The sequence below is a fragment of the Crocodylus siamensis genome, chromosome 1 (assembly GCF_052110815.1).
Source record: "Crocodylus siamensis isolate JL-2025a chromosome 1, ASM5211081v1, whole genome shotgun sequence".
Lineage (NCBI taxonomy): Eukaryota > Metazoa > Chordata > Crocodylia > Crocodylidae > Crocodylus > Crocodylus siamensis.
The window spans coordinates 278,294,226-278,315,007 of record NC_143395.1 but is presented as its reverse complement, the minus strand read 5'-3'; the positions used below and the strand labels follow the sequence as shown (position 1 = coordinate 278,315,007).

The window sequence follows — 20,782 nt, the reverse complement described above, 5'->3', positions numbered from 1 at the left end:
GTAGTGACTCCTTATGGAATAAACGAAGACTAAGCAATCTTCACAAGCTGCTTTGCAGGCTGTTCCTGTGTGCGAAAGACCCTGGGCACTTACTTTCTCTCGCATTTCATTCCTCCTTTAAGAAAGCACTGTGAACAAGTATTCCAGCCCTGGTACATGCTCTGTATGAACATCTGCAGTAAATGAGATATTCAGGATATTTTCCATTCCCCTGCTTTTGCCCCTTTTCAGCCTACTGCATCACATTCTCTCCGAACACTAACTAGGTTGTTTCTTGTAAAAATCTTCCCTAGAGAGGCAACCCTATAGCTCTACCCAGGAGAGAGAGTATGGTCTGCAACTTCTACCATCAAACTGCTTATTTTCTTCAGGTGAAACTCACCTTTAATGTTTGACAATACTAAGAGACCTTTGATGTCTTGACCATTTCTCACTCCAAGGTTTTGTTTAGGGTTTTTTTGGGGGTGCGGGGGGTGAGGCTATTTGTAGGTCATAGGCCTGATGCCACTCACTATACGCAAGATGATTTCTACCCTGAGGACAGTTTGCTCTCATTGCAATTAATGAATGACATACATAACAATGGAGTGTTCATATATATACTGGTATATACTGAAACTTAATATTTTTAGTGCTTTCTCATTGGCTGGAAATCACTGCAATTTTGCAAAGAGTAGTTAGCCACGTTAGTCTGAAGTCAGTCACAAGACAGGGTAGACATGCACCTTTTAGACTAAGTAAGACACGGGGAGGTGGAGGAAAAGAGCAAGCACACACAAGCTTTCACAGCTTAATTAAAGTGAGCTTCAGCCCATGAAAGCTTGTGCTTTCTATGTATTGTATTTAGTTAATTTATAAAAGTTGCATATCTACTCTGCCTTCTGCCATTTTGTAGTCAGTGCTGATCCGGATCTTACAGAGGAAAAAACTGTATTCTCTTGGGGATTTACATCCATTTATTATATATACACTGCAAAATGCCTAATATTATTTAAAGATCCTAATCTTCAAAGTTAGGATGGATCCAAACATTAAATCTCAAAACTTTGTTTGCATTTTTCCATTGATTTTTTAGGCCCTAGGCTGCTTTCCTAAAACTCTTTCAGGCAGTAGAAGAAAGGAAGGCATCGCATACTTACACTTCACTCAGTAGAGCATGGTCACTGGTGTTTGTGGAGAAATGCTGTTCCAGAATAGATACAGTTCCAGTGAGAGCCACATGACCACAGCCACAAAACAATGCTACCCCAGAGAAGCAGAGAATGGTTGCCACAAGTGAAGCATATGGAACGCCTCCCAGGCACTTAATGCAACATTCAAAGCAACCTAAGCAGAAAAGATAAAACAAAGAAAGCATTATTGAGGAGAAGAGCAGATTATTAGGAAAAGAACATTCACTCTTCCTTTGGTAAAACCAACTGGGGGTCTCTCTCAAGCCTTAAAAATTGGCAAAGCAATATGTGGAAAACGAATGCATGATACAAGACAACACTTTCTGCTCAAGAGAAGTGACCTTCAGTTTTGTCTGTGTGATCTCAAAGCACACAGATGAAAATAAACGGAGTGCTTATAAATTAAAAAATGCCATTGATGAGGCAGCCCATAAATTGAAAAATAGAAATCCATTTGGCTAAGTAACACCTTCAGATCTGGCTAGTTTTAAAACATACTGCATTTAAGACTTACTGGTACTACCAATACCTAGTGTCAATCATATTGTCGTCATATCCCTTAATTAAACCCAGGAAGCAAAAGCAAAAAGCAGGAAGCATGCTAGAAGAATAAAAAGGTATTTTGTATTTTTTACTGTCAAAGGTTCATACTCACATTCTCAAAATCCAACTCCAGGACATTCCTTTGACTAAAGATTACACTTCTAGGAAAAGTCCGATTATTTGTATGAACTGGAAACAAAATTATATGAACCATTTCATAATTTAGTTATAAAAAATGAATAGAGCTGAAAAAACTGGCAGAGAATATTTAGAAATTATTTTAAGGGATAAAATATAATTTTAAAAACAAAAGAAAAAAGAGAGATTATTTATCAAACTAAAATTGAGATTTCCTTTTAGAAGGAACAATGAGTTCCAAGCTGAACTCTTAGACAGCACGTTTTTGTTTCAATCTTTATGGATAGTACAGATGTACATTGTTCTTTCCCTAAAGACTACAATGATAGAGCCATAGAGCTGGATACTGAACTGAGCATGCCAATAAAAAAAGAACTTAATGTTAATCAAGTTACATTCACACACACACACACACACACACACACACACACACACACGCTTGCTCTACAGACGCTAATAAAGGTAATTCAGTTGCATCTACCAGATTCCCACTGAGTGCTTTGCCTGATGATCCATTTGCTTGCAGGACTGGGAAATGTAAATTGGAAACAAACATGGCTTTAACTACGTTATAATGGTAATGGCAATCTATACCAATTCATTACTTCACAGTGATGGCATTAAGTTTGCTAAGCATCCTCTATTTAGCGTGCATTTCATACAATTGGGCAAAGCATAAACCATTAGGATACTTCTTAATGGAATTACCAATGCAACAGAAACAGTCTGCTTCTCTCAGCATAGAGGATGAAATGAATAATAAACCATTTGAAGTTAGAGAGGCAGCTGGTGAATATATATATCATAGTTTCTTGTCTCTCAAATTCCACAAGAAGATGAGCAAATTTATATCTAAATAAAGCAGATTTATTTTTAACATCCTTTCCTAGTAATGAATGAGTTTTGGAATAGACACATCTACAAAGCATTTGGGAATAATATGCATGCAACAACAACAGAAAGCTCTCTCACCACTTTAGCAATATAAAACTCTGCTGTAGAGATCTGTTATCAAATGTCCCATCATCCTTAAAACACTGCTGAGATGAAATGTCACTTCACTAAATGCATACAAGATTCAATTATATGGAAACCAGACTGGAAAACTCAGTCAAAACTAGAACTGAAATCCATTCAGTAAGGCTTCATATCCCACAGAATAACTACAGACAGCTTGGTGTGTGGTTTAACATAAAGGGACAGAGAGAAGAACAGGAAATGCAGAAGAGTGCTATGGGAGGAAATATAACCACTATGGTGTGCATCTTATCACAGAAGTTCAAACCTAAAGCAAGGTTCAGAATGACAGATATTGCAGGGTGATAACCAGATGGGACCTTTTAGTTTGGGGAAATTTTCTGTATACAACTTATTGATTTGCTCTCATACTGGGGACACTGTGCATCCATCAGGCTGCAAATATCAGTTTGAATGGAGGATTATTGGTCTCCTTTAACTTTTGCCTCCATGTTGTGATACAACGTGCAAAGGGGTAACATACCAGATTCTTGCACCTAGCCTAGGGTGAACATAATCTAAATCAAATGGAACAGCCTTGGACAAAGATTCTACAGCCTGGGTCAAACACATTTTTCTAGTCCAACTGGAGGAGTGAGGATTATAAAGTAATAGATTAGCTGGTGAAGGCCTGATCACGTGACAAGTCTCATCCAAGGAGCACTTAACCAAGTGGGCAAGAAGTAATAAAAGGAAGTCTTACCAATCATGCATGAGAGACACCAGGGGCAGATCAGATGTTTAACCACAGGAGTGAGAGCTCTTGACCATGGGGCATAAGCCCCAAATTGATGAGATGAGTGGGGGAAGGGACACCTTAGAGGATCAGGACAGGGAACTGACACATGGAGATGTGTGTAGGTGATCATTATGCCTACATCTGTGCATTTCTTCTGCTGGATAAAGTAAAGAGATACTGGCTTTTGGAGTCCTTACAAAGTATGTGCATCTGTTTGCTTCAAGTAAGAGACATGAACAATGAAATAAAGTAGACAAGAGTGCTGCTCTGGGAAAGGGCATGCTTAAGCTATTGAAGAGTCTGGTGGTGGCTGTGGTTAGCATTGGTTACAGGAGACTAAAAGCATATGGGCAGAGTCCCATTTTCAGAAAGGAGTAACTGATAGTGGGCCTGGTCCAGGCAGTGTGCTAGAGAAACCAAAGAAATAATGCTGCAGCCTACCCAAAGGAAAGCTTAACAGCACTGGGGCCAATGTTGTGGGATCCAAGATACAGCAGCCTGGAAGCATCTGGGTGGGAGAGCTCTACCCAGGTGGTGCTCTCCCCTGCCTTGGAGGTCTTTTAAGAAGAGACTTGACAAACACCTGGCTGGGGCCATCTGACCCCAGCGCTCTTTCCTGCTCAGGGCAGGGGGTTGGATTTGATCTACAGAGGTCCCTTCCGATCCTAAAAAAAAAAAAATCTATGAAATTCTAAGGCTGTGCCTCATGATCAGTGATGTGAAAAACTTGTTAGAAGAAACAATATAATCATCAAGTCCTTTTCATTCACAATTCCTATTTGAACAATTTGTTCAGGGATCCAGACACTGTGGTCTCCTTATGCTATCCTTCAGATTCTCCATTAGTTTTATTCCAATCCCTTAACCTGTCGCTGCTATAAGATTCATTTGTCCTGAAGGGTAAAATGTTTGACCTCCTTTACAGTCAACATCAGAGCTGCTCTAGAAGTCAAAAAGGCAAACAGTACTGAAGAATGATACAGCTGAACCACCCACACAAACCTTAGACCCACATGGGCCCAAGGACTAAAGGCAGCTCTCTAGGTAATTTCAGTAAACTAGGCAACCTGTGCTGTGAATCCCAGTTTGCCATAGGGTAGTAAACTCCTAGGAGGTTTCTTAAAAATCAGTCAAAGTTAATACTTGTGATTACAGGTACTAAACAATGCTATGTAACTATGGCACATTAATGAACATGTAGACATGCCCACAGAGTCCCAGCAAATACCCACCAATTTGCCCTTGGCTACTGGGAAAACTGGGATACTTTAGTCTATGCATAAACAGCTCATTCCTAAAGCCCAACTTTAAACAAGCAAAAAAAAAAAAAAAAAAGAAAACACTGTAAATAGCTTATTTCTATGAAGGATAAATGTTTTTGCTCGATCTGAGCCTTCAAGAGGCCGTACTACACACATGTGCATTCAGTAAGTATAAAATCTTTTCACTGGAACTTATTTTTATATACTGCAACAATTTTTATCAAAGACCATCAGCTTTGCACAACAGTGTTTTGAAACAGTATGTTACCAAATGTCCAAATCTTCATTTTCATATGACAACCTTAAAGAATGTACTCTACTTTGAGTCACTTGTGTCCACACCAATTGACCTAACCAGTATAGAGTTTGTCTATTCTGTTTTTAAAAAAAATATTAATTTTACCTACACGTTACCAGAAAAACCAAGAGCAGCATTTCAAAACCAGATATACGATTTCACAAAGCAATAAAAAAAAATTTCCTACCCAACTTCCTATACCTTGGGTTATACCAGGAAAACATGCAATTTCCATTAATACAAAGGACCACAGCCTCAGCTGGTCTCTGGAACCAAAGCATTTTGTATCAGCTGAGGATCTAGCTCAAGGAGTTTCTTCATTGGCAGTTTGCTTATAAACCTCTGCAATATTTCTGATTCAGCACACCACAATTTACTACACCAATGAGAAGCAGTGAATGTTTATAAAATAAATATGAAACAGGCGAAGTTACTTGATAACTTTCTATTGGTGACTTCAGGCTGAACACTATGAGCAACAGTGTAGTGTTTACAAGGTTTTTGCAAGTTATTAAGAGATGTAAAAAAAATCTGCTAAAGAAAAATTCTGCCAGTGTCTATATTTTGCGTATGGATAATCCTATGAATCTTTCATCTCTAGATGCACTCCAACACAGCAGTGGAAAGAAATTTAAATATAAGCCAATACAGTATAAATACACATCACTGCATCTAGCTTTCAATGGCCATTTTGTTTAAAGCATCACTAGAACCTTTTGTGCGGCTCAGCAGAATAAAAACATTTTTTGTCCTCAGGCTGGTGAGCAGCAGTTGCCATGGAGGCAGGTTAATAACAGCCCAATGATTTGCCCCAAGCTGCCTGTGATCCTGGCTACAGATTTAAACACACTTTCTGAAAGAAGCCAGCTAAAACAAGGACTGAGATTATTCTCTAGGGAAATGAATGCTCTCTCACACGCATACACACACACACACACACACACACACACACACACACACACACACACTGAATATTTTTTGCTAAGGGGCAAAAATAAAGAGAGAAAGAACAGGAACCAACTATTCTTTTTTAGTCTCTTGGAAACTTAGGGTCACAGGAAATTGGTAGAGGATGAACCTATACATTTAAAAAACCCACCAGTGATACTAATTGTTTATATATTTACCCTTTTTGAAATGCATTAAGCAATACGCCCAAAAGTGTTCATACTGCATGCATGTTGGGTTAGCTATTACACCTCCATTAGAGCCAAATACTAGCTTAACTTGAACTTGTTTGCTACTGTAATTCTGGATTTAAAACAAACAAACAAACAAAAAAAAAATCACTGCATATTTAATGCAGGGTTTTTTGTTTTTAAAAATCAAAACTGTCAGCCCATAACTAATCCAGCTGATATAGGACTGGGTGAGATTACAAATCCCAGAACAGCAAGCAGAATAGGGGCAACATAGCCTCCTGTACATGTGCACAAAATGCACAGCAAACTCTCCCTATTTTAAGGGCCTTTTCCTTGAGGTTGGTTCTGCCATGCTCAGATACGGAGGTTCTGCCCATCAGACAAAGTAAAATAAAATGATGTGGGTAGGATAATGTTTGCTGTTCCGCTAGCCAACATCTCACCTTATCAGGGATCCTAGTTTTCTCTGATAAATAAAATCCCCTATTTCAGGATTTAAAAAAGTAACTCAAAATCCACATTTTTCCATGGTTAAAATGAAACAGAAAAAAGTGGATTTGGGGCAATTTTTTTAAATCCAGGAATTGGGGATTTTTTATTTATTTTTTTTAAATCAGAGAAAACCATGATCCCTGCTTATCATCTACAGTTCAATTTTCCTTCCAGATTAAAACAGTTTTAGCACAAGTTGGATCTAAAAAACTGTTTCTAGGGAACACTGAAGTGTCAAGAAGGAAACCAAGCCCAGGGAGTTGAGACCAACCTGAAACAGGGGAAAGAAAGCATCTGAGTTTCAGGGAAACTAGACTGCAGACTCCCCTTGTCATTTTTTCTTAATTTTGTTGCTTCCCACATCACACTCTTCATATAAAACTTTACATTACTCATGAAAAAGGAACATTTAGACTAGGGGTAGGCAACCCCCAGTAGAGGTTTCAGAGCAAGGCATGCAGAGGCATTTTGCTTGGCGCATGCACCTCGGGGTGGATGGCAGGGAAGTGGCCAGGGCCGCACTGCCACAACAAGGATCAGGAACCTCGTGGCTCCCCCACCGTCCACACCTGACACACCACCATCTTACAAGCAGAGGCTGCAGGTGTTTTTGCCATGCTGCAGAAAACCGTTGCCAACCCCTGGATTAGGCACACTTCTCTCTCCCACTGCTGCTTTTAGGGCTGTTTTATTTATTTTTAATCACCCTGGCACACAACATGTCGATCCCAAACTCAGGAAGTTTCTGCCACATGGGCTCCTCTTTCACAGGCAAGGGAGCCACTTTTTCAGCAAAATAAGCTAAGCAGAAAAGGCATCAGGTCACACTTTAAACCCGGTCACCAAACATCCAAGAATGGTCCGGATAAACACGTGCAAAGTCCCTTATTTTTGTGTGAACTGGAAGACTCGGACCCTTTTCATTTGCTTATTTCCTTCAGTATCTAGGGATTTTCTGATGTGCCTGTTACATGAAGATGCAAAGTGCTGTGAGTGTCAGCCTCTATATATATTTTTTGCAAGAAAATGAAATCTGTTGGTGAAGATAAATATCACCACTTCTCACTGTATAGTAAATGACCGAAAATTGCTGCTCTTGATGCCTTTATGCACTCCATGATTTAAAGTGTAGGAGACAAAAATGGGGAGCAGATAGTGGGAGGAAAAACGAGGGGGGGGTTACATACTGGTAACGAGACAAAATAGAGTTTGACTCCTCTCCCACCTGGGCTCCAGCACACTCCTGCATTTGATAAATCTCCTCAGCAGAGGGTACGCTGGATCATTGTTCAAAGCAGCAGCCAAGGGACTGTGATAATGGGGATTGTGAGGAAAACTACTAACCGCAACAAAGATAAGTTTAATTCAGGGTGAAACCTTTCTCCTCTTATCTTTCCCCATTCAGGGCACAAAAATCTTAGAGTTATTTTTCAAAATTATTTGCAGGTCATTGTTCAAGTCAATGATTCACTTTAAAGCTCAAGCTAAAACTAAAACCTAAGCTAAAACAATTACTCTTAAATTACAATACACGCACACATACTATAATATTGAGGGCAACAATTACCAGTAACCAGTAGGGGTGTGCAAGGTGGGCTGTATTCGATTCAGATTCAGTCCAATTCAGGGGACAGTGATTCAATTTGCTGATCTGGATCACCATCCCGATTCCATTTGGCCAAATCCGAATCTGAAGATTTGGTTCTGATTCAGAGAATCAGTGATTCAGCCATAGACACAGTTTCATACGTTTTTTCTACATACCTCAAGGTACCAGGCATGGCTTGTGAACACCCCCCCCCAACACGCACAAACTCCAGCTCAGCAATTGGTGCCCTCCCAGACATCGGGTGCCCCCCCCAAACCCAGGAGGCACCAGTCACCAAGCCAGGGGGGTGGGAGGTGGGGTCCCCTACGTACTCTGCTGCAGACCTGGGAGTGCTTCTGGTACACTTCTGAGTCCACTGCTGAGCATGCTGGGGACCCCCCACACGCTCCCGTGGGATTCTGCATCTGCTCCACCATCTCAACGATCAAGAGCCTGGTACCTTCAGGTAGGTAGAATAAACTTATACAGCTGTGTCTGTCTGAATTGTCAAATCTCTCCAAATCAAAATCAGAGGCTTCCCGATTCAATTTGGATTTGGAGATTCAGCCACCAAATCAGGCCAAATCTCCTCTGAATTGAATCAGCAACCGCAGCTTTGCATAGCCCTAGTAACCAGGCTAACTTAGGGCCTTGTTACACCTTATGCTTTGAGCCATGCAAATGTTGTTAGTGCTAGCTTGGAGTCACACCCTTAGTCTAGAAATCTTCTCTGACCATCCCTCACCTGGACAGCTGACTTCCCATTAGAGGCTTGGTGAGCAGAGGCAGGACTAGGAGCTGTACCTGCGAGTTGCCAATAAAAGGCTGGTGAGCTAGGACAGGCTTCTACCCTTGCTGTACTGATGGGAGGTTCTGGGATCCTGGAGGACTTCAACTTGGGCACACATCTGTGGGGAGCGGCCACACCTTAATGGAACAGGAGCTGGGCGGTGCAGATCAGAGTGGCGTAACTGCAGTGGCATAACTGAGCCACATAACGAGTGCTGAAAACCACGTAAGGTGTTAATGTGCAGACAATCCAGGGGTTAAGGGCTCCAACAACTGCCCCCAAATTATCATGCAACACGGCCCTTAGTGAATTAAAAGGGGCTACTAAATGCTTGAAGAATTCACATCCAAAAGTCTTTGTAGGATTAGGAGCTACTACTGTATTGACAAAATTGGCTCAGACCCCTTTTCTGTTTTCAAAGAGCACTGGCTGTATGTTCTGTAATGTGCCCAGATATTTTAAGGATTGCCTTGCCAAACACTGTAATGACTATTTCCCTTTATGCATATGCTTATAAAAGCTACTTTTTCTGTCTTGACAGGTGCTGCTTTCCAAGTTAGAGGATACTGATTTTAAAAAAAGTTGAAACAAATACCAATGCATGTTAAGGACAAATTGAACCAGAATAGATTTATTTGTATCACTTCCCAGAAGGAAAAGGAGTTGTAATCAATACTCCCTTAGCATACAATGTTCTCTGCAGACCGTGCTTGTAGATCAGTGGTCAGCAACCTTTTTTAAGCTGTGGACCCAAAACAACCCAGGTCAGGTCAGAGTAGACAGGCGCACACTAGGGGCTGGTCACCACTGCTTCTGTCTGCAGGGGCATAGAGAAAGTGACTGCCCCTGAAGACCTGGATGACAGAGTGCTACAAAGTCCCACTTTTATGGGCTCTAGGTTGCTAACCCCCATCATAGGGCATAAGAATTACTGTACTGATTCAGGCTTGGAATTTAGCTTCCAGTTTCCAACAAGGACTTAATGCTTCAGATGAAAAGGGCAAGAATACTGCCCAAGGCAGACAGAGCTACTTGCCTTCCACATTAGATCACTTTCAAATTGTTTACAGAATGGCTTCAGCCCAGAAGCACCAGAGTTAATAATACCTTTCTGAAATTTATCACCATTAAACTGCTCTGAATCTTTCAATCTTGCTAAATTCTTACTCCAAATGAAATTCTGTGACAATGAGCTCTATAGTCTAATTACACAACATGTAATCACATAACAACATTCATATGGAAATAGTCAATGAAATTTCAAAATTCCTATGTAATGATAGGGAGAAGAAGAAGAATCCCTCTCTACCCTTTTCTGTCTGGGATATAGTAGAGAGGATCTAGGAGCTCTCAGTAGTAGCTACTACCAAGTCAAAATATCACAATCTAACTAGATGCTAAATTTAAATGGGCTAGAAAACCAAAGCTTTTGTTAGTCTGTAAAAGCACTATGGGCACCTACACAAATAAGCAATTCCTACACAGTACAGAAAAAAAGTACACCCTGATGGTCATATAAAAAAAGTTTAAGACTTTCTCTAAAATGTATGAGAAAAAAAATCCATGGGAAGCTGGGTTTTCTACATATCTTTAAAAATAAAACAATGACCCCTCTTGCTATAGCAACTAGGCTTGAGTCATTCATTTCATTGAGCTAGTCAAGTCTAAAAACTGTAAAATAGATTTGACCAGAACAAGATTTTCCTTTTCCTCTAAGAGGAAGCATTAAATTGAAGAAAATACTAAAGATTAGAGAGCAATTTGTCATCATCAGATTTCATTTTAAAGATCCAATTTCTGATATAAAAGAATAAAGATCCTGTCTTGCAGAAATTACTAGGCAAAGCTGTGGCTTATGTTGCACTGGAGGTCAGACCAAATTATAGCAATGTTCTCTTTTCCAACCTTAAAAGAAACATACATTCATAGAAAAAAACCACACTCTTCGAATTTAAATCAATGATACATATCCAGTCTATTAAAATAATTCTTGAGGTGTTCTGAAGATACCTCATTTTAAAGCTGGATAACCTTTAAAATATGAAATACCAATTACAAGTTTATCACAGGCATCAATTGTAGGGTACTAAGGATACCTAAAAGTAAGCATTCAATTAGAGTGTGAAGAACACTGCCATCACGCGAGACACTAGAGCAAAAGCAGTTGTCTTATCCCAGTTCTTTCAGCTTGACGTGAAGGTCAGAATGTCATTTCTTGTCAAAACACGACAGGAATCCATTTCAGTCTATGACAAGCAATGGAAAAGCAAGGGACTCTTGAACCAAGTCTAAACATAAGAAAAATGTATTCAAGCAGAATTTGCTTTGAACAAAATCACAAGTGGGATCTCAAGGATAGATATTTTCTACCTATTTCTCCATCAACATAAAATTTGGAAGGGGAGTGGGGGGAATCCTTAGACATTATTGAATCACTGCCATAATTTAAAAGGGGTTTCTTGTGCTAAAGCGGTCAAAGACATTTTGATACAGTTTTGGAATAATTCCTTTTGAACACAATTTATTTACCATGATTCTTATGCAACGTTTGCATACAGAGATGCTACTTGATATGCAGAATTAAGTCTGGGGAAAAGAAAAGAAAACAAAACATTCCACTGGCAAGATTTTTCAATGGCCTTGACTGAAACTATAACTTCCACTCCCAATAAGGTGAAGACAGACAACAACAAATTATAGCAATTTAAAACAAGGGAGGAAACTTGCTGTAGAACAGCTGAATCTACTGTGCCGGTTTCATCCGTTTGTTCTAACTTCTACTTACTAGCAGATAAACTGCAATTTAGCAGATAAACTGCAATTTACCACCTGCTTTACTTGGAATATATTGTGATTTAGCTTCACTTACATTTAATAGAAGACAGATGAAACAATAACAGATAAACTGATGCATGCTCATAAGGGCAATTTCCTCCCCCACTTAAAACAGTAGAGTTGTTTCGTTTGTCCATAGTGTCAGAGTCAGTGTTTCACATGAGGTCAGGCAAGGAAGTGCACACACACACAAAAAAACCCATCAACAGTTGTAATTATTTTATTTTGTTGAGGATATTTCTCCTTTTTCTCTTTGTTTTGGCCCCTCACCACCACCTACTCCTTCCAATACACTCCTCTTACCTACCTTTTGGAGATACTGCAACAGAGTTCAAAATGCAAGAATTACCCACAGCTTCAGAACATGCTGACATAGTTGAACCAAAAAATAGAGAGGGGACTAGGAGCCATATTTACAAAGTTATTTAGGTGCCTAAGAATGCAGACCTACACAGTGGGATACAAAAAGCCTTTAAGTGAACTAGGTACCTCACTGTCATTGATGGCTTCAGCATCTTTGTAAATCTCACCCTTAGTATATTCTTATATCTGCAAATCATCTGCTTTTTCAATTCTTCTCCTCCCAAAACATAACCCTTAAAATAAATAAATAAATAAATAAATAAATTGGGTTTTCAAAGTTGAGAGTCTTGCCTGGAAAATTTGAGTTCTGAAACTTAGATCCACCAGTCTGGAATCATAACTCACCTTAAAGTTCATCAACTTGTAACATCCAATGGAAAAAAGGCTTTTGCCATATTGGACCTCATCCGCAGCTACTGACTGGTCCCCGAGTTTCTTCTCCCCTAGCTACAAGGAAGCAAACAAGAACAAAACCTCTTCCTCAGTAAGAAAAATCCAAAAAAAAAGAGAGAATTTTCAGACCACTGGGTCCAAGATTCAGAAGCCAAATCCTCTCTCTCACTACTAATCTGGATCTACAAAGAAATACCTTAAATACAGAATACAGGAAGAAAGAAAGAAAGAAAGAATGTGAACTGCCACCATGATGACCCTTTGGCCAACAATAGCATCAGAAGGTGAAGGGGTGAACAGATTTCTAGGGAGGTGTTTTGCAAAATTTCCCCCAGCTCTTGAGCAAGCCTACATCCTTATGAAACTGGTTTAAGTTCTGATGGGCTAGTGAATTTTTTCATGCTCTTATGCCTCCATTAAAAGTATGTATACAAACCATATAATATTATTTCGGGAAAGAAAAATATAGGATTGGAAATGTTACCATTAAGCAAAATCAGTATCAAAATTTACCTATAAGAATTTCTACATGTGAATATGGGCACCTCTCTCTCACAGTCCCAAAGAAAGATGGCCAATAAAAGTAACGTGTAAATTATTTCTTATTTCTACTATTTCTTAATCTCGTGAAGGAAGCAAAACACCAAATTGGAAGCAAAAATTTGTTATCCTGATATTTCCTAATGCTGGCACTGAGGTAAAGAAGGAATGTCCACAGTGGGAAGTCCCCTTAGGAAGGAAGTTTCACATCAGTACATTTGGAAACATTCTAATAGATTCTGCAGTGCAGTCCATAACAAGGGACTTTTTGTTCTGATTAAATGGAAACTTTTTCTGCTGTCTGAAGGGAAGTAGCAGCCCAACATTTTAATTTGGCTAAATAATGAGCAAAGACATAGTTATCCTTGCAGAAGATGCATTCCATGTACTTGGGCTGCTGCCTGAAGAACTTCACATTTCTTTACCCCAGCTATGAGAAACTTTAACACATTAAATTGGCTTTGAGCATCTGGTTAACTGAGGTTATGCCCAGAACCTCTCAGTACCCCCAACTCTTCCTTTAACATCCACAGGATGGCCATAGTATTCTCAAGTTCAACACTATGTCTCTAAACTTCTTGATTCAACCAGCATCCATAAGCAGCCTACTGGTCCCATAGTTACCCAAGCCCAGAAGGATTACTCATTACTGCTCTCTCTCTCTATGGAGATTTCTAATGACAGCTACCAATCTGCAGGGATCCCGTCTCCTTATCTACCACTCAAGTAGTTGAGATAAATTTGCTGGGCATCTGGCACTTCCTTTAAAAAGTGTAAAGAACAATGGGTTGGTGGACAAGCTTCAGAAAAGATTCCCAAGTTAACAAATGATGTTATTCATCATTTGATCTGAAGAAACATCCAAATAATTTGCCACCAAGTCCAGCATACAAAACTTATTTACAACTGGATACTACTCTTGTAAAAAAGCAGAAAGTTCTCCATAACTGTCTTGTAACATGCTGTGGATTACCCATCATAGCTGATCAGGGGGTGGTAGGATCTAGGAATAATTACCTTGAGCCACTCCAGATCTAGCATGAGACAGCATTTGCCCACTGTCCAGCATAAATAGAGTCTCTTGAAATTCAACTATTGATATTCCAAATATCATATTTTCTCACATACAAACACACACCTCCCCCCCACCCCCAAAAAAATGCTGCTGGAAACTTCAGTTTGCATTATATGCAAGAAACATGGTAAGAACAGTTTCTGCTGCTTCTGGGCAAAAGTGAAAATAAAATCTCTATGGACTCGCATGGACCACAACAATAAGCAGATTTGGGTCCCTAACTGCTGCTATTTAGTTACTTACATGGAAAGTTCTTTTTTTTCTCTTCACTCTGCCTTTCAAAAACAATGTGCATCATATATTATTTTTATCGGTGTGGTATGTAAAAAGGTATGGTAATTTAAAAGTACAGAAAATTGTTATCTTGCTCACAGCTGGAAGATTGTTGTAAAGAATGCTGGCTTGCCTTTGGAGTGGTCAACTTTCCACAAAAAAATATTTTTCCTAACCCCTGGCCAGTCCAACTTAAGTCTTTCGGTATCCGAGAAACTCTTCAAGACACAGGACTGCAACTCAGATACTCCAGTGACAGAACAGCTATATAAAGTAAATCGAAAATTTGGATCCTAGTGGAAGTGACAGTCTGAAAAAGTACAGAGTATTTTCAGCCTGTTGTTATATATAGAAAATTATGCTATGGCCTACCAGTAGGATACCAAATTCTCCCTAAAGTCCATCCTAGCTGTACAGAACAAACTTGGGTGAATGCTTACCAAAGAAGAAGTCTGACTATTTCAACAATATTTTTAATATGTTATTTGACAATTTAAAATGTGTCATCACTTGGTTTTTGTGCACAGACTAAGCCTATGATAGAAACAGGATTTTAAGATATCTGAAGTACCAGAGCCTCCTGGATAGAAGGGAAATGTAAGGGGTTAAGTAGAAATATTGCTGAATGTTACTTTATCATAACCTTTAAATTTCTGACCTGAAGTCAGATGTCTCTGGGCAATCCAGGCGTCAAGGAGATTTTAACAGATCAGCTCCACTCACTGACCATTACCACAAGGCAGAATGTCCCTATCTTACAGCAGATAGGCTTTTGGTTTCCAGTGTCCTCACAGGCCAAGATTTTCTGAAATGATTGGTGATTTTGCATGTTTTTATTTCTGGGTGTCCAACCTTAAATGCTTCAAAGCTATTCAATCACACTCACTCAAATTGGGGGGCAAGGGAGTGGGGGTTGGAAATCACCTTCCCTTCCCCCTGCCCCATTGCACACAGTTTAACCGTCTCAGTTTGGGTACTCAAAATCAAGAATCACCAATCACTTCTACCAATGAAGACTCACCAATAACTTTCATTATATTTTTTCTGTAGCCTCTCCCTTAAAATATGACATGCAAATACACACACACACACACACACACAGAGTCTATCATCAGGTGGAACTGTGTCTGGGGAAGCAGTTGGGAAGTATAACACAAGGATGTCAAATATAGGGCCTATAGGTGAGATCCAGCCCAGGGAGCCCTATTATCCTGTCTGCAGTACTGCCCCCGATTCTTGGGCTGGATCTATAAACAGCTTGTGTACAGTGAATGGGACCAATCAGGTACGTGCTAAGCCCAGCGCATGCAGTGCATGGGCTAAAACATGCTGCATGTGGTTCATGGGGCCAATGTGTCCTGCATGCTGCAGGCAGGGACAGTCCAGGGCACACACCGAATGCGGCACCTGTATCCAGCACACAGGGCCTGTCTAGCTGATGGTCTATGCATACAATCCTTTGATCACTGGTTTTGGATTTGTGGAGCTGCCTCCAAAGAAATTACCACTCAAACTAATCTGCGGACAGTTTCAAAACAATTTTGGGCAGCACAGCGTAACAAAAGACATCTAACATTGAAAGCTGCTGTATTTCAAAACACCAACAGGTTAAAATAGTTATTTCAAGCACTGAATGAGAGAGAGAGAGAGAGAGACACTCCTAACAGACTAAGAGAGACAGAAAAAAAAAAATTTTTAAATGATGTTATAGCTACTGCAAAGCATTAGGCTTGGGCTACTCTATTTGAACTCTCCGTTCAGACTTCACCCCAGCCCTTTATTTACCTTGATTCCCCAAAGGGCTAATATTGCCTCTCAATGCTGGCACATGATGGTACTGGTGTGGCCTTGAACTCTTGTACATCCAGTGGTACCTGCCAATTTCCATTTCTGGTCTGGTGATCACTGCCAATTTTAGGTGGTAAAAAGTCAGTGTCTCCAGCAAAAAAAAAAAAAAAAAGTTGTTCAGTACTTTTATTCATTTACTATTAAAATTAGTTGGAGAGGCCAAAAAGATAACCTGATATTTCATAACTGACGTATAAAACTCATCTGCATCAAATAAGAGAAAGAAAAATCAATGGGTTATGCTGACATGTGAATTAAGGAAAAGTGTTTAAAAAAAAAACCTCCATCCAGGTTTCTGAATTAGAAAACATTCATACGTGAATTTGAGTTCACATTTGCACTCTATTTTATTGCAGTTGCTGCTCATCAGGACTCACTTTTCACTCCACCCCCACCCCAATCTTCCACAAACCTCCTCTCCCCTTTTCTGGCAAGCAGCCATTCCCTAATAGATACGGCAGAAAGGGAAATAAAATTGTGGGAAACTAAACATCTATTTTTAAAATACCTTAAACCCAACAGAGCATAATAATTATTACCAGATGTCTAGAGAGGTTCAAAAAATTACCCAACAATATACAGTCAACTTTTTAAACAGATAAGAAAAGGTGCAGTTTTGTCACATCTCATATTCAAGAGACTCAGGACCAAATTTATTAATTTTCAATTAACTTAGAGACTTGCAACAAAAATGTGATCCATTACCCCCTCCCCACTTCATGAGAAAGTTCAGTAATGTTGCATCACTTTCAAATCATGTGTGATGATCTGTAATTCATTAGGAGAGAACTTCAAAGCTTAACTACTCCTGAACACTATGAAAAGAGGCCACTAGCAAAGCAACATCAAACATTTAAACAATTTTTTTCCCCTGGCTCTGTTATGAATTGTAAGGCTGTCAGCACAAGATGGATCATTTCTTAAAATGCACTGGAAGTCCCCACTCTGTAGTAGCTAGATGAAAAAGTAACTGTCATCTCTGTCCAAAATAAATCTTATTTAGCAGCCTATCAGCAGGTGCATGAGGTAGACCAGGCCATTAAAACAAGCTTCTTTTAAATTAGGTCAGAAGCAGATTTCTGGGAAGAACAAAACTTCACATTTCTGGATTTATAACAATTATACTTTAAGGATATAATCGTCCTCTCACAGTGAGCTTTCACTGTTGTAATCCTATTTCATTGCAGTTCTTTTAGCATAAATCAGGAATAAGAGGAGAATTTTATCCCGAGTTTAGTGAGTATATCTAAGAAAAAAGTTGCACATGTACTGATTAATAAATCCAATAGTTTATTTCCCAAAAGACTTTGGGACTAATGAAAATTTAATGTCAATAGATTCTTTAATGAATATGTTGGGTTTCATTTTCCCTTGATCATGCTTTCCTCTTTACGAGTTATCCACAGGGAAAGCAGTCAACCACTTTCATACGACTCACACACTTTTTTATGAAAGAAATTACTTTTCGCAATCTATTTTTTTCCCACTTTAGGAAGAAAAAAAGAGAAAAATTCACATCCTATATATTCAGTTGCCTTTTAAGTTCTTTCTAAACAAGTCTTCCAAAAGTAATTTGCTGCTTGTATAACCGTGAGGGTTTAATTCAGTTAATTCTCCCTAAATTGAAATGGTGGGTTTTTAAAAACACTGCTTGGCATGTACACAAGTTGGGGGCCCAATCCTTACCTACCTTTTTGGCAGTGGCAGCGGGGGGGGGGGGGGGGGGGGGGGGGGGGGTAGGGAGGGTGGAGGGGAGAAGCTGCCAGTGGGCTGAGCAGGCCCTGAGCTGTGCAGGGTCCTGTCCCCCCAGTGGCAACCCTCCCCACCCCCAACTGGCACCCAGCCCCAGCACCCTATGCACTGTTGCACTTTGTTAAATAGCAAACTAAAACACCTTAAAGGTGTTTTATCTTGCTATGTACCGAAGTAATTTAAAGCAAAGTACGTCATCAAACATGCAAACAGCAATGCCATTAAAGTGGTGCAAAAGGGCATTTAAGCCACTTTAAAGGCCAACTTTGTGGAGTGTACAAAGGCCCGTTGTGTCTAAAGACAACTTCATCTCCTCCTACTGCTCATTCAGGCCAGGTATAGACATTACCCTTTTACCAGGATAAGCCTATACTCATAACAGAATAAAGGTTCAGCACACAAAATGGGTCGATATTCATGACAAAACAGAAATTCGACTGGCACACAGACTGGTTTAAAAGTGGCAGAACCCATTTTAAGATCTGCATCCCCCAAAGGACCAGCGTACATTCTGTTTGCTACCCATCTAAATAAACTATACCACTTACAGAAAACCGCGTAACTTAGATGGATTCCACCTCGGGCTTTTTGAGCATCTGTACCTAGCCTTGGTAGCAATCCTTTAATTTATATTATGAGCTCATAAATAAAGAAATTCACTATTTTTTGATATTACATTAACTGAGGGCAGAAGGAACTTAAAGACTACAATGTGTTTCTTTTACATTGGTTTTCCTCAAACATCATTGTTTGTGTCTTGTTTTCTTGAAGCTTCTTTGCTAACATTTATAAAAATCTTAAAACAACAGCAACAACTACTCTCCAAGAGACTCCTAATGATTTTGAAAAATAGCTAATATATTTACATTTCCATGGCACCAAAGAGTCTAAGTCATAGACCCCAGTACAATGATAGAAGAAAAAAATAGCATCACAGAAGAACTGAATTCCTTTTAAATACATACTAAAAATTGTTTTGGCTGCCAGAATACCAATACAAAGATAGATCTTTAAAAATACTGAAAGGATTTTATCCCATCATGCCTAAGATCAAAGCCCTCAGAGTCCTGGGTTTCACTTGTAACAGTTAATAATGCATTTTAAAAAAACAAAACAAAGCAAGCAGTTGCTAGTACTCATGATAGGGTAAGGCAGGCAAGATCATCAGCTTTTACTGGAGAAATATCAGACTTTGAAATGAAGAAAGGACTGTCCTTCAATTATCATTGTATTACATTTCATTTGTAATACTGATAATGTAAATTCATTTGATTTTTGAGGGGTGAGGGGAGGAGGAAACGCAGGATGACTAAAGACATTTTTGAAAGTGACATTTGTGGATTTTTTTTAAACAAGAATTTTCATTAAAAAGTCCACATGAGGAATTTCTTTTCCCTCTTCCTTACTCCCCTTGTTTAGTTGCATAGACAGTATTTTCCTGGAAAATACATGCCATTTAGCTACCAGCTTTGTTTTGTAATCTTTAGCAGCCCTATCCGTCATTCATTGAAGCCAAGAGAGCTCTTTCTACTGACTTCATTGTCCACTGGATCAGGCAATAAAAGCAGTTCTGCAGATTGAGTCGCAGGAGAAAAGGCCCACAGACTTTAGTGAGGGCATGAACTATCGGTGTGAAATATGGTAGAGCTAGGCCTTAACTAGCCAAATGATAACAATTTGCTATATTGAACAGTATTTTCTATTTTAAAAAGTATTTCACTTTACGTTAAGAGATGAAACATCACATTACAAATTGTACTTAGGTACTGCTTAGGTATGGGGATGAACAGCTATAGCTGAATATCCTTCTTTAAAAAGTTTATAAAAATCCATTTGTACATTTGTGTCTTATGTAGAGCACATGCAGGAATGATGATGAGTTCACTGCAGTTCAGTCATACAACATCAAGGTGTTTATGGAGGTCAAAGCTCACAATTTTGTTTATACCACAGCAAAAGAAGCCATGTCAGGCCATCTAATACAAATGCCTGGATTTAGATATTCCTCACACATATGCGCAATGAAGTGTCATTTATTCAGATATAAAACAGGCCAGAGCAATGCAAGGAAATCGAACAATTAACTTATTGTTTCCAAAGTAACTATATAATCTCCCTAAAGAAAATGCCAAAAATGCTGTCCTTTGGTTATTTTAAAACATGACAATTACCAGTAAATACTGTTCTGGGGAACATGACTAGTCAGGTGGCAAGAATAACAGCGGATGATGTAATGGGGTTTTTACCCATTTTTAATTACTTTGATTCCATGACTATATGGTATATGGGGCCATCTCTTGTCTACTGCGCATATGCAATGCCATCTGGTCATTCTTCCATTACAGCCTATCCTATTTCATACAGGATATAGTTTTACTCCCACTGTTTGATCATTTGGACTGGTATTGAGCATAATCTTTAAGATTTTTTCTTTTTAAATTTAGAAACCCAAACTATGTCATTAACTTAGGGCTGAATCCTAATGTTTTATGCTTATATAGCCCCTTCTATTTAAGCAGAAA

General features: G+C 39.2%; 1 protein-coding gene across 8 annotated transcripts in view; it reads right to left on the bottom strand.

Moving 5' to 3' along the window:
- The window catches only part of GPM6B (glycoprotein M6B), a 165,043-nt gene that overhangs the window by 18,482 nt on the left and 125,779 nt on the right, over positions 1 to 20,782 (bottom strand). For 6 of the 8 annotated variants that reach the window (XM_090063560.1, XM_090063569.1, XM_090063592.1 and 3 more), the window contains one exon: positions 1,140 to 1,326. In XM_090063560.1, the coding sequence (XP_089919686.1) occupies positions 1,140 to 1,326 (187 nt within the window). Of the gene's footprint in view, positions 1 to 1,139; positions 1,327 to 16,445; positions 16,566 to 20,782 lie in introns of all 8 variants that reach the window. The other 2 variants (XM_090063601.1, XM_090063611.1) reach the window with 1 other exon arrangement.